This window comes from Schistocerca piceifrons, chromosome 11 (genome assembly GCF_021461385.2).
Source record: "Schistocerca piceifrons isolate TAMUIC-IGC-003096 chromosome 11, iqSchPice1.1, whole genome shotgun sequence".
Lineage (NCBI taxonomy): Eukaryota > Metazoa > Arthropoda > Insecta > Orthoptera > Acrididae > Schistocerca > Schistocerca piceifrons.
This window is the reverse complement of record NC_060148.1, coordinates 24,667,994-24,683,107: the sequence shown is the minus strand read 5'-3', so window position 1 is coordinate 24,683,107 and position 15,114 is coordinate 24,667,994. Positions and strand designations below refer to the sequence as shown.

The 15,114-nt window shown below is 40.7% G+C and overlaps 1 protein-coding gene across 2 annotated transcripts in view; it reads right to left on the bottom strand.

Moving 5' to 3' along the window:
• LOC124720086 overlaps window positions 1-15,114 on the bottom strand; it is a 105,913-nt gene that overhangs the window by 72,152 nt on the left and 18,647 nt on the right. For both annotated transcript variants that reach the window (XM_047245365.1, XM_047245366.1), the window contains exons 3-4: window positions 5,127-6,811; window positions 3,332-3,460 (exon numbers count right to left, since the gene is read on the bottom strand). In XM_047245365.1, coding sequence (XP_047101321.1) covers window positions 3,332-3,460; window positions 5,127-6,811 — 1,814 coding nt within the window. The remainder of the gene's footprint in view (window positions 1-3,331; window positions 3,461-5,126; window positions 6,812-15,114) is intronic.

Sequence of the window (15,114 nt, the reverse complement as noted above, 5' to 3'; positions counted from 1 at the left end):
TGAAAATTTTTCGCCGTTTGACAATCTTTGCAGGCACCTCTTTAGTACATTACATTCTGCACAGAAATTAGTCATCTTAGATTTAAAAATCTAGTCAATTGCCATGCTTCATTTCTGACTATATCACTATTAGGCATAAGAATAACACGAATATAAACGTGACATAATATGTATAGTCTTCCGCATTTGCTGTTGTCTCACTCTAGTTTCGTAGTTTATTAGGCAGACAGGATTTAAATGAGATAGCAGCAAACACAAAGGAATACATGGAAAAATGTTTATATTCGGATTATTCTTATGGTAAAGAGAATACTGCATGTGATTCACAATTCATAAAAGCTCCTATTAGCAACCATCTCTTCTCAAAGGTGGGAAAAAATTCAGAACATAGAATTGGCCATATTGACAAACATCCCAAACAGTCTTGCCAGTCGGATTTTCGTAGTACATTGAAATGCTGCTACATTCGAAGATGAAGAATATGGAATTTGCATTTACTTCGTTGGATAACGTATGAAAATGCAGTGGTCGAAACTCGGGGCGGAGAAAAAAAGCTCGACTTCCTCCTTTTTTAAAATTTATTTACTGACGCAGAGTTTTTGGCGCCAGTATTTATTTTTGTGCCTGCAAAGCGTGCCTGTGTAGTGCTACATATATTTGACGGCAGAAGTTAGTTGTGGCGGCACCTACCAACATTTTTCAGTACTTCCACTTACTTTGCACTCGATTCTAAGCCGCAGGCGGTTTTTTGGATTACAAAAACCGGAAAAAAAGTGTGGCTTAGATTCGAGTAAATACGGTACCTATTATATCCAGGATGTATTTGATGTCAGTAATGTATCTGATGCCTTCTGTCCTCCTTTTTGTCCTTTCTTGTGATTCCAACCTTTCCATGCTTCATGGTGTATTTTGAAGTCTCCAGACCTAGCAGCTGAAAGTCAACATGGGGAGGACATTCTGGACACAAACGATTTTTTCAGTTTTACTACCAAGTTTCACTTGAAGATACTTGAATGTCTTCCAAATGCTTGCCAGCATAGATCAATGTGTCGAAACATTTCAGATATTAGGTCTCCAGTCGTATTTATGAGCTGGCCGGCATAGATGTAGTCGCTGGAAGTGTACAGTAGTGTATTTCTAAACTGTACATTTCTTACCATTCTCCACTTATTAGGCATAGCTTCTGTCTAGGAAAGGTCTAGTTCAGTCCAGCTGCCTCACATTCCGAGGCGAGATGCAATACCGACATCTGTAGTTCTTCAAAACTGTTTGCCAAGTGCCCAATGTCTACTGTTAAATCTCAGGTTGTTAATTATCTTCCTACTGAATAAAATTCATTTTTCTTTCCAGTTTAATTTCATCACAGCCATTTCCAGTATGACAGAACAGATTAGGAAAGATGAACTCACCTTATTTTACTCCTCTTTGATTGGAAAGTCCCAAGTAGGTTCTCTGAGATTAATGAAAGATGTAGGTTTTGTATATGTGCTACAGGGCTTTACCATAAGCCACCTCTAACCCCTCACTCAGCTATGGCTTACACAACTTGATAGCTAATTCAGTCCAAGGCCTTTACAAAATTCACTAAATCTACCATAGAGGCATCCATATTTGTTTAATTTCTGCAGAAAAAACTATGTTGAAGTTTGCCAAATCTGCTATGGAAACTAGCTTGCTCAAGTATTATACGTCTATTATTGAATTAAAGCCCTCCTCTCCCCCCCTTCCCAAAATCATATTTTTCTGTCTGTTTGTGAAGATAACTCTCAAGAACTACTGTAGGGTTTTTTTATACAATTTTCACTAGCACAGACTAAATCATGACGAAGGTTTGTGTATATCATTTATTCTCATTATGGCAGGCAAGTTGTCTGGCTGTAGATACTTAATGCTACACTTGCAAAGCTGCTGGCATTGGTAGTTATTATTATTATTATTATTATTATTATTATTATTATTATTATTATTAGGTTGAGGCATAAGTTCATAGCATTTTTGTTTCGCATGTTTATATTCCAGTTGCTATGGTTTTATTTATTGACTGAATTTTTTTCTTTTCATTTATAGTTTAATGTTGCTATCTGAGTTTACATACATTTTGTCTTTTCGACCAAATAAGTGAAGCTGTGGACGCTATTTTATAGAGTGCCAAATGAAGAAATCAGAATATTTCACACATATTCTTTTGTTTGAGTTCAACAAGGGATGACAGCAGTGGAAACAGCCAGAAACATTTGCACTGTGTATGGGGATAATGCCATTGGATAAAGCATGGGAAGAAAATGCTATTCTCATTTTGAGAAGGATCATTTTGACATCAGTGACTCTCCACATTCAGGAAGACCTTCAAGGTTTGACAAAGATTGTTTAAACGCATTAATTCACAATTATCCACACCAGTGCACTCAATAAATGGAAAATGTGATGAACTGTGATCACTGCAGCATCATGTGACATTTGCATGCAGTGGGGAATGTTCAAAAACTAGGTGTACGGGTACCGAATGCTCTAAGTCAAAATCATAAAAATCAGTGGGTGGCCGTATGTTCATCTCTGCTTGCTCGTCATCATTTGGCTTGTGAACAACACCAACCATTCCTATCCCATATTGTCACTGGTGGTGAGAAATGGTTGAACCCAAACAAAGTAGCAACTCCCCGTACAAAGACCTGCACGCTTCCAGAAAAGATAACATTATGCTTCTGGTGGAACAGTGATGGTGTTGCACTACAAACTGCTTCCCTGAGATGTAACCATCACTGCTCACATTTATTGTCAACAACTGAGACATCTTGCACATGCAATCTGAGAACGATGACCAAGAACACTGTGAAAAGTGATGCTATGCCACAGTAATGCCCGTCCACATTCCTCTTGACTGACGAAAAACGCTATACAGGAGTTGGGTTGGGAAGTCATTCCGTAGCCACCTTATTCACCTGATGTCGCACCCTCAGATTTTCACCTTTTCTGCTCTCCATCAAACAAGCGTCAAAGATCTTCTTTTCTGGATGGGAATGCACTCTGAACGTGACTTAACGAGTTCTTTGCCTCAAAAACACATGAATCAAAAGCTGCAGAATCAGACAGTTAACCCAGTGTTAGCAAACTGTTGCAAGTAGTCAAAGAGAATATATTATAAGACTAAAGTCTTTGTATAAATACAGCAGATACACAAAGACCCATGGAAAAGCACTACAAACTTATGCACCAACTCTATATATTACATGGGCGTGCACAAATAATTCAATTCAAGCTCATATTCTGTTTATACGGTTTCTGTAGTAGTGCTACCAACTAACGACACCCTCCACACCAACACTCGTTGTACCTGGCAGCGATGCTCCGCACGGCTCCTATAAGCCTCCACACATCACCAGGATTTGCTGCCTTGCCAGAGTCCTTGCCTCCCCGGGTGGCACCTGAGCCTACCCTCGCTCTGACCTCTGTTGTCTCCAACCTGCAAAAGACATCTCTCGTCAGCTGTATACTGTCTTTATCATTTTTTATTTTACACAAACAGTCACACAACCATTTCTCAGTCTCGTGGCCGTGTTCCACAGACTTCCGGTAAGTAAAAAAAACAAGGAGACAAAGGATTATTGCAGAACATATAAACTCAGTCAAGTAACTATCTACTTCTTGATAAATAAGAATATAGTTATACCTAAAGACACATGGTGCAACTGATGATTTAATATTCCCCACACATTGTCAATAATACTAATTGCTACGGATAAAATCACCTGAGAATGATAAACATTAATCACAAATAAGAAGTAAACTACCAAAGAAAGACAGCATGAATGACAACTGTACATGGTTACTTGGCAGCAGTTACAGGTTCTGTGATGATTCTTGTCTCCACTTTTTATCTATCACAGTCTGAAGACAGACACTGTCTCGTCCCAATTCCTTACAAAACCGTGAAAAATTCATGTGATTCTTTTGAAAATAATTTTAAAAAATTAAACAACAAAATCGATCAATCACCCAGCACAGTACATAACTTTTACTGTACATGTGACTCTCTAATAAATATCAAGAGACATGCACAGCTAAAGTAACCTAATCCACTTGAATCTGCTACTGTATTCAAACGTTGGTCACTCGCTACTTTATCCTCGTACTCGATCCATTACCAAACTGATGATTCCTAGATGCCCGAGGATGTGTCCTATTAATTTATCCGTTCCTTTAGTCAACTTCTGCCATAAATTTCTTTTCTCACTAATTCCCTTTGGCACATCTTCATTCGTCGTCTGATCTACCCATATTATCGTCAGCACCACGCTTCAGAAGGTTTTGTTCTCCCTAGTCTGATGTGCTTACTGTCGGTGTCAAACTTCTGTAGGAGCCTACACTGCAGACAGACACCTGCAGAACAAACTTTCTGATGAAAATTTATATTCCATGTTAGCAAATTTAACTATTTCAGAGTATCTGTGTCTGCATTTAATATCCTCTCTACACTGGCCGTCATCAGTCATTCTACTGGCCACATAGCAAAAGTCACTGACTACTTTTACTGTGTCATTTCACAATCTAATTGCCTCGGCAATGTCTCATTTAATTTGACTGCATTCCATTATCTTAAATTTCACACTTCTGTGTATCGTCAAATTGGACTGTACACCACTGCTTCAAAAATCATTTAAATGGGCTTATTTCACATAGTTTTATGCTGGCATAATTTTGATTAATAACATGATTAATCAAAACATATTTCCTTGTACCTCCCAGTAATTCAAACACTTTTTAAAACACTAATTACACAGGACCTGCTTTATTGGTGTGAAATTAAAGTAGTGTTCTTTGTTACATTGTTAAATAACAAATTAAATCTTTAAATTAAAATAGCACAAGAATTATTACATAAATTAGACAAAATAAAACACATTTCTATCCAGGAAACATTGTATTTTAAACCACCGCTTCAGTGAGAGTGTGCTCCAAACATTAAAGCAAATGAAGTCTTGACTGACAATGAGCAAAATGGTGTATGTATTCAACTGAATGGAGACTTCACAACAAATGACAAAGTGTGTATGGGATCTCTACCACAAAATGCAAAGATGAATACATTTAAAACTCATGCGATACCCAGTGACAACAGGAAAACATACCTATCACCGATGCAGGTTCCACTCTCGGCCAGATGTCCTGTCCCTTCACTCACAGCACACACTGCTCCACCGAGACCTTCACGTGTCTTGTGCGAGCCTCCGCTCTCAGTCTCAGTCACAGCCACGACCCCACTTTCCAGATGACCTGCCCTGTAACTGCTACCTTCCGTGTCTCCCGTACTGCCCGACTGCGTCCAGGCATCCGTCACAGCCACTGGTACCCGGTCGCCACCGTCACAGCTCGTCTGGGTGCACTTGTCGCAGTGCCTCCTCTGGACCCCGCCACTCCCCACAGGCACCTCGGCGGCAGTCCGGGTGCCACTGTCACAGAAGGCACTCTGCAGTTTCTGGAAGACGTCAAACATCCTCCTCTGCTTGTGAGCCACCTCACCCACATCTGCCGCCAGCTTTAGCAGCAGCTCTGTGTGGCGGTTCTGCAGGTGGAACAGTGCCCTTATAAGAGGGTCCAACACTGGGACCCGCGACCCTCCGAGCCCCTCCGCAGTGCGTGCGTTTCCGAAGTCCGTGAGGGGCGATCCCGCGGAGCTCCCCCTCTTTGCACGCCTGGGACTGTCGCGCGTTTCAGAATTGCCGACTGTGAGGAGTTCTCTCTCCCTCACATTTATTCCAAGATTTTTGCACGGAACTGATCCCGGGTCACTTTCTTTCACCAGTCTGTTTTTCCACTTCCGTCTGCGTCTTCCCAAACTGAGAGGAGAACCGTCACTTAGGCTGCAGTCTGACGAAATAAAACCTTTGTGTGGCCCTGTAGATTTTTCTCTTTCCTTCTGAAAGCCGAAAGCCTGGGGTACCCGCAGGCCACTTACATCCGAGGCGACGTACCCCGCCCCTCCGAGTGCGACCCGATCGGACGAATCGACGTAGCGAGCGACTCCTCCCTGTCGGTCCGAGTGACCCGGTGGAAAGCTGCCACGCTCCTCCTCCACACCCTGTATCTCTCCTCCAGGTGCAGTGACTGTCGCCGAAACGGTACTGTCACACTGGACGCCCATAATGTCGGGCAAATCCTGTGTGGGACGTCCCGTACAGTCCACAACATCCCCGAGACGCTTATGTGGCACTGCAGCAGTGCCTTCCTGCAGCTCAGCATAGTGCCGATCCGACATCTCAACACGAGTCTGAGAATTTGTCACTTTGCTCCTTTTGAGACCATATTGGTATTTTTTTGCAAACGGGTCTGTGTCAGAATCGAGGAAATTATCGGTGGTACTTTTTCCAAATGACTCACCTCTTTCTCTCATTTCCTGCACTGCAACCGAGTTCTTATACCCGAGTCGATCGGCTTTACGAGTTCCGTCCCCCGTCTTCTGTCCCACACACATATTCCCTGCCCCAACGGGCCCTGAACTGGTCCTTCCTGAAAAATTCTCAGCACTTCGCTCTTCAAACTCCTCGAAATCTGGTCTCCTCTCACTGAAGTCACCTGATATGCGCTGGTGATCACTCTGCTCAAAGTTGCTGGGATCGACAACTGTATTTGTCTCCACTTTGTATGCCTTTATCCATGAAGGGACAGCTTTCTCTTGTATGCCATAGCGTAAAATATCTTCTGTGTTCGAAGTTTCGTGTGGAGTTTTCATCACTTTGGCAGATGCCTTTGGTGCTTCGAACAGCCCACATCCAAAAACTAGAGATGTGTCTGGCACACATGGCTCGAAGAGGATCTAAAAGAAACAAATGTTTGTAAGTGAACAAGGTACAGTTTATGCTCAACATGACTGAGTTTTTGTATGCTGAGCTGTAAAGACTGTCATAGATAGCAAGGTCACAACGAGGTTACATCACCACCTCTTCTCAATTCTTGTCAGAAAAATCACATTAAAATCTAAACAGAAAAAGGAGTGTAGGTCAAGTGAACAGAAAAGACAAGACAGCGTACATTGCTAGTAACACTCATAGAATTAATGATGTACTTCTGGAAACTCAGCCCCATCGTAGTTTCCCTCTTCACAATAGTCCCACTTTGTAAATCCTTGGAAGCAATCAAGTGTTTCACATAACTTTTTAGGCATATTCTGACATCAACTTCTTTCCTTTATGCCACAAATTATTATTAACATACTGTTGGTGTTGCAGCAGTTAGCCCTTATGCCTGAAGTCACAAATCCACACATGGAACATTTTGAAGCAAAGGCACTAGAATCTGCAAAGTTCAAACCAATGAATCTGTTCTTACATGCATGACATGTTTGTCATGTGACCGCATGGAAAGGAAAACCTTTAAGAGTGTTTGGAATATCTTAACTATATCCATTCTTATATAAAATTTATGACAGAGCTTAGAAAAAAGAGGCTGGCTATCTATCCTTAATTTGTTGGTTAAGACAAAACTGGGCAAAATCCCTGGGTCACAGTGTACATAGTAAACATGCACACAATTTTTTATATCTCTACACCTCAAGCTGTCACCACTCCTCACAGACAAAATTGATGCTGAAGACTCTGGTCTATGAAGTTCTTTACACTAGCAGACAAGGAGTGGCTTATGAAAGTATTACACACCCTCGAACAGTCTCCCTAAGGGATGCAGACTCATTCAACAGGCTTTGCAGTCAACATCAAGATTGCAAAAGAAAGAGGTTGAGACACACAGAAAAAGAGAACTAAGAATCACTTATCTACCTCGCACTGGCCCAGTATCTGGAGTGACTGGGGACTCCTACAGAAATATGGATTTCAGTGTCTTTCACTATCGTCAACAAAGATAAAAAGTCTTCTTTGTAATGTTAAAGACGCTCTAGGTCTCAGAGCCAAGTGTGTACTGCATTCCACACAAATGTCTTACACGGTGCAAGCTATTAGAACAGTTGATGAGAGGTTCGAGGAACGTCACGGATACACCAGACTAAAACAACTGTACAAATCGATGGTTGCCAAGCACTGTCTCAAATACACTCATCACCAGACGAGTATCGTGGTGCAAACACCAAGCTTCTGAGGCAATGTAATTAAGGAGACTACTGAAACAAAGACGTCAGACAAACTAATAAATGGGTATGGATACCTTAATTTTAACAAGGTTTGGGGCTAGACACTCAATTCAGTGAGATCTTGCTGGCTATCATCTATCATTTCTACGAAAAGCTGCAAGAATGTGAACTTAACCTAACAGCGCACAGTTTGAAAAACTCGGGAAAGTCAAAAGACACAGTGGGCATCAAGAGTCGACTCACAATCGGGTACGAATAGCGGCATGAGACCAAATACAGTTCATAGTGTGGTTGGAGCTCGGGCAGCAATTACACAAGGCGGCACAATTCGCAGCACCTGAAGAAGACAAGTGGGTCAGTCGTCAAAATATTGGGTATAAAATGGACAGAATTCAGCTGAGCCACCCAGAAGTACACTGCTATTCAGGAAGGCTGAGGAAACCTGTGAGGTCACAAAACACATCAAAAATAACTGGGAGGGAACGGACACACACACACACACACACACACACACACACACACAGAGAGAGAGAGAGAGAGAGAGAGAGAGAGAGAGAGAGAGAGAGAGAGAGAAGACAATAATGACTACAAATTGGAAAAAAAGTAGTGTCCTATAAACTTATACCTATGAACTAATACTTGTTGAGATACAGGCCATACTGCTTGTGTGGTGAGCAGTCAGCAATCAGTGGTGTAAGCTATGTTGGCTGGGTTCAACTCTGTTTCTGGCCCTCCGACTATGATATTCTTGTCAGACTTGGCATTTGCAACTGTCTCCAACAAGAGTCATTCCATATGCATCATTTCAAGTTGTGCAGGCCTGAGCAGAAGACCAATGTTGCTGCAGTTAGTGAAAAACGTAGATAGTAATATGGAGTCCTACTGTTCCACGCAATGATGGAAAACAATACAGCTTTAGAAGCAGAGCACAATCCTGCATTGAGACAGTCATGGTGAACATCACAGCCATGAAACGATGACAAGCTGTGTACCCGGTGTGTGTATACCAACTTCAAAAGCTCGTGCGCATGACAGGTGTTTTCATTTACGTATCCTGACATGTACAGCGCCATCTATTATCAATTTTCACAATATTTTTTTTCTTCTTCCATACGTTTTCCCCCTTCTCCGATAATATTCCACTGCAATCTGACGTCATTCTGACCAGTGGTCTTATTTCTAGTGCTTCGAAAGTTTAACTTTAATTATAATCACCCCGTATTATACTTCTCTATGTGAATGGTACCTTGTTGTTGTTGTGGCCTTCAGTCCTGAGACTGGTTTGATGCAGCTCTCCATGCTACTCTATCCTGGGCAAGCTTCTTCATTTCCCAGTACCTACTGCAACCTACATCCTTCTGAATCTGCTTAGTGTATTCATCTCTTGGTCTCCCTCTACAATTTTTACCCTCCACGCTGCCCTCCAATACTAAATTGGTGATCCCTTGATGCCTCAGAACATGTCCTACCAACCGATCCCTTCTTCTAGTCAAGTTGTGCCACAAACTTCTCTTCTCCCCAATCCTATTCAATACCTCCTCATTAGTTATGTGATCTACCCATCTAATCTTCAGCATTCTTCTGTAGCACCACATTTCGAAAGCTTCTATTCTCTTCTTGTACAAGCTATTTATCGTCCATGTTTCACTTCCACACATGGCTACTCTCCATACAAATACTTTCAGAAACGACTTCCTGACACTTAAATCTATACTCGATGTTAACAAATTTCTCTTCTTCAGAAACGCTGTCCTTGCCATTGCCAGTCTACATTTTATATCCTCTCTACTTCGACCATCATCAGTTATTTTGCTCCCCAAATAGCAAAACTCCTTTACTACTTTAAGTGTCTCATTTCCTAATCTAATTCCCTCAGCATCGCCCGACTTAATTCAACTACATTCCATTATCCTCGTTTTGCTTTTGTTGATGTTCATCTTATACCCTCCTTTCAAGACACTGTCCATTCCGTTCAGCTGCTCTTCCAGGTCCTTTGCTGTCTCTGACAGAATTACAATGTCATCGGCGAACCTCGAAGTTTTCACTTCTTCTCCATGGGTTTTAATACCTACTCCAAATTTTTCTTCTGTTTCCTTTACTGCTTGCTCAATATACAGATTGAATAACATCGGGGAGAGGCTACAACCCTGTCTCACTTCCTTCCCAACCACAGCTTCCCTTTCATGTCCCTCGACTCTTATAACTGCCATCTGGTTTCTGTACAAATTGTAAATTGCCTTTTGCTCCCTGTATTTTACTCCTGCCACCTTCAGAATTTGAAAGAGAGTATTCCAGTCAACACTGTCAAAAGCTTTCTCTAAGTCTACAAATGTTAGAAACGTAGGTATGCCTTTCCTTAATCTTTATTCTAAGATAAGTCTAAGGGTAATTATTGCCTCACGTGTTCCAACATTTCTACAGAATCCAAACTGATCTTCCCCGAGGTCGGCTTCTACCAGTTTTTCCATTCATCTGTAAAGAATACGAGTTAGTATTTCGCAGCTGTGACTTATTAAATTGATAGTTCGGTAATTTTCACATCTGTCAACACCTGCTTTCTTTGGGATTGGAATTATTATATTCTTCTTGAAGTCTGAGGGTATTTCGCCTGTCTCATACATCTTGCTCAACAGATGGTAGAGTTTTGTCAGGAGAGGCTCTCCCAAGGCTGTCAGTAGTTACAATGGAATGTTGTCTACTCACGGGGCCTTGTTTCGACTCAGGTCTTTCAGTGTTCTGTCAAACTCTTCACGCAGTATCGTATCTCCCATTTCATCTTCATCTAAATTCTCTTCCATTTCCATAATATTGTCCTCAAGAACATCGCCCTTGTATAGACCCTCTACATACTCCTTCCACCTTTCTGCTTTCCCTTCTTTGTTTAGAACTGGGTTTCCATCTGAGCTCTTGATATTCATACAAGTGGTTCTCTTTTCTCCAAAGGTCTCTAATTTTCCTGTAGGCAGCATCTATCTTACCCCCAGTGAGATCAGCCTCTACATCCTTACATTTGTCCTCTAGCCATCCCTGCTTAGCCATTTTGCACTTCCTGTCGATATCATTTTTGAGACGTTTGTATTCATTTACTGCATTTTTATATTTTCTCGTTTCATCAATTAAATTCAATATTTCTTCTGTTCCAAGGATTTCTACTAGCCCTCGTCTTTTTACCTACTTGATCCTCTGCTGACTTCACTACTTCATCCGTCAGAGCTACCCATTCTTCTACTACCGTATTTCTTTCCCCCATTCCTGTCAATTGTTCTCCTATGCTCTTCCCGAAACTCTGTACAACCTCTGGTTTAGTCAGTTTATCCAGGTCCCATCTCCTTAAATTCCCACCTTTTTGCAGTTTCCTCAGTTTTAATCTACAGTTCATAACTAACAGATTGTGGTCAGAGTCCACATCTGCCTCTGGAAATGTCTTACAATTTAAAACCTGGTTTCTAAATCTCTGTCTTACCATTATATAATCTATCTGAAACCTGTCAGTATCTCCAGGCTTCTTCCATGTATACAACCTTCTTTCATGATTCTTCAACCAAGTGTTAGCTATGATTAAGTTGTGCTCTGTGCAAAATTCTACCAGGCGGCTTCCTCTTTCATTTCTTACCCCCCCCCCCCCCCCCCATCCATAGTCACCTACTACGTTTCCTTCTCTCCTTTTTCCTACTACCGAATTCCAGTCACCCATGACTATTAAACTTTTGTCACCCTTCACTATCTGAATAAGTTGTTTTATTTCATCATACATATCATCAATTTCTTCATCATCTGCAGAGCTAGTTGGCATATAAACTTGTACTACTGTAGTAGGCATGGGCTTCGTGTCTATCTTGGGCACAATAATGCGTTCACTATGCTGTTTGTAGTAGCTTACCCGCATTCCTATTTTTTTATTCATTATTAAACCTACTCCTGCATTACCCCTATTTGATTTTGTATTTATAACCCTGTATTCACCTGACCAAAAGTCTTGTTCCTCCCACCACCGAACTTCACTAATTCCCACTATAACTAACTTTAACCTATCCATTTCCCTTTTTAAATTTTCTAACCTACCTGCCCGATTAAGGGATCTGACATTCCACGCTTCAATCCGTAGAATGCTAGTTTTCTTTCTCCTGATAATGAAGTCCTCTTGATTAGTCTCCGCCCGGAGATCCGAATGGGGGACTATTTTACCTCCGGAATATTTTATCCAAAAGGATGCCATCATCATTTCACCATACAGTAAAGTTGCATGCCCTCGGGAAAAATTACGGCTGTAGTTTCCCCTTGCTTTCAACTGTTCACAGTACCAGCACAGCAAGGCTGTTTTGGTTAGTGTTACAAGGCCAGATCAATCACCAAGACTGTTGCCCCTGCAACTACTGAAAAGGCTGCTGCCCCTCTTCAGGAACCATACGTTTGTCTGGCCTCTCAACAGATACCCCTCCATTGCGGTTGCTCTTACGGTACGGCTATCTGTATCGCTGAGGCACGCAAGCCTTCCCACCAACGGCAATGTCCATGGTACCTTATCTGTAAATAAAATACGAGCTTTGAAGTGTAGATCTTCTAAGGTGGCATGACGGCATTTTAGCCCGAGAGCTCGTGCACGCTGCAAGTGATATGGAGAGAGTGATTGCTCATGCAAGTGTGATCCCAGAAGACCATTGTCAATGCCATTGGCAGTTTCAGTTCCATGCACATTTGTTTTGAGATGTAAAATGCTCTTCCAATAACTTACATCAATAATGAGATATCCACTATGTGGATGTTCGTCATCTTTTGATGAATTAAAATTTTTTCTACTTAGCTTATTCTTTTACTGGTCTCATTCCCTTTTCTCTGGGGTATTAGTTTTTCAATTAGTTTCATCAGTACAAAGAAATTGTACATCTTCCTCTGGGGGACTCTATGTTCAAGTTATAAAAAACATCTCACTTTAACTCATGTGTCTTTTGAAACCACTCTTTAACAATGAAGCATAACAAATCTCTTCATTACAATTCAATTTCCAAGACTTTCTGCCTTTGTTTTACAACAATTAAAATATAATGTCTTCTTTCACTAGGACACAACTTCTTAAGACAACTAAAATGTGGCTGCTCTCTCTCTTCCCACATCACGCAAGCAGGCTAAACAGAGATACCGTAATAATGTACATGTAGACCAAAGAGTTTAATCATTTGCAAAGATATTCAACAAAAGTGTTTATATCGTTCTTAAATAAATTGACACGAAAATATTACAAAAGTTTGCATAAACATGTATGCAGTCGACTTTACTCAAATAGGCATATTTATATCTTTGTTAATGTAACTGCACAGTGTTTTGTTTTGTTTTTTTTTTGTTTTTTTTTTATTTTAAATTTTTAATCCCTCCCCCCCCCCCCCCCCCACATACACAAAGTTACTGATACACACCAGTATCAGAGATTTAATACTAAGTATTAGGCTCAATTACATGACAGGATTCAGTCTTCTATTTGTCACAGTATCCCCTCCCGCATATCTGGTGTATTAACTGTGTGACGTCTGTCATGATCCTTAGTCCTCGTAGCATACTGTTCCATGTCTGGGAGTTGCCGAAATAACTTGCAGAAAACTTTTTTTCACCCAGAATGTGATGCTAAGGATCTTGTTCAGTGTACGTAATACCCGCCTGGTGAATACACCGTCAGCTAAACTGTAGCAGCACAAGATCCTCAGCATCACATTCTTACTGAAAAAAGTTTTCTGCAAGTTATTTCAGCAACTCCCAATCATGGAACGATATACCACGAGGACTAAGGATCGTGACAGACATAACACAATTCATACACCAGATACGCAGGAGGGGATACTGTGACGAACAGAAGATTGAAACCTGTCTTGTAATCGAGCCTAATATGTAGTATGAAATCTCTGATACTGGTGCGTACCAGTAACTTTGTGTGTGAAAAAAATAAAAAAAATTAGAAAAAGAAAATAGAAACTTTGATTTTTATACAATCTTTATGGCTTGTGAACTACCATTTCACTAGACACAAATTTAACATCTGTGCAGTTACATTAACAAAGATACAAATATGCCCATTTTAGTAAAGTCAACAGCATACATGTTGATGCTACCTTTTGTAATGTTTACGTGTCAATTTATGTAAGAACAATTTAAACACCTTTGTTGAATATCTTTGCAAATGACTAAACTCTTCAGCCTACATGTACATTATTACGGTATCTCTGTCTGGCCTGCTCATGCAATGTGGGAAGAGACAGAACAGTGACATTTTAGTTGTCTTAAGATAAGTTGTGTCTTAGCGTGTGAGAAGACATTATATTTTAATTGTTGTAAAACAAAGGCAGAAAGTCTTGGAAACTGAATTGTAATGAAGAGACATGTTATACTTCACTGTTAAAGAGTTGTTTCAAAAGACACACGAGTTAAAGTGAAATGATCTTTATAACTTGTACATAGAGTCTCCCAGATGAAGTAGTACAATTTCTTTGTACTGATGAAACTCATTGAAAAATTGATATCCTGGAGAAAAGTGAATGAGATTAGTAAAAGAATGAGCTAAGTAGCAAAATTCTAAACTCATCAAAGTGGGTACGCATTTCAACTTCACTCAAAAATGACGAACACCCACATAGTGGATATGTCATTATCGATGTAAGTTATTGGAAGAGCATTTTACACCTCGAAACAAATGTGAAATGTGCAGGGAACTGTAACAGTGGTCTTGTGGGGTCACACTTGCCTGGGAAATCACTCTTTCCATTCCACTTGCAGCGTGCACGAGTTCTCGGGCTACAATACCCTCATGTTACATTAGAAGAGCTACACTTCAAAACTCTCATTTTATTTACAGATAAGGTACCACTCACATAGAGAAGTATAATACAGGGTGATTGTAATTAAAGTTAAACTTTCAAAACACTGCACACATAACACCGTTGGTCAGAATGACGTCAAATTGCAACACAATATTATTGGAGAAGGGGGAAAATGTATGGCAGAAAAAAGAAATAATGTGAAAATTGATCAATAGATGGCACTGTATGTATCAG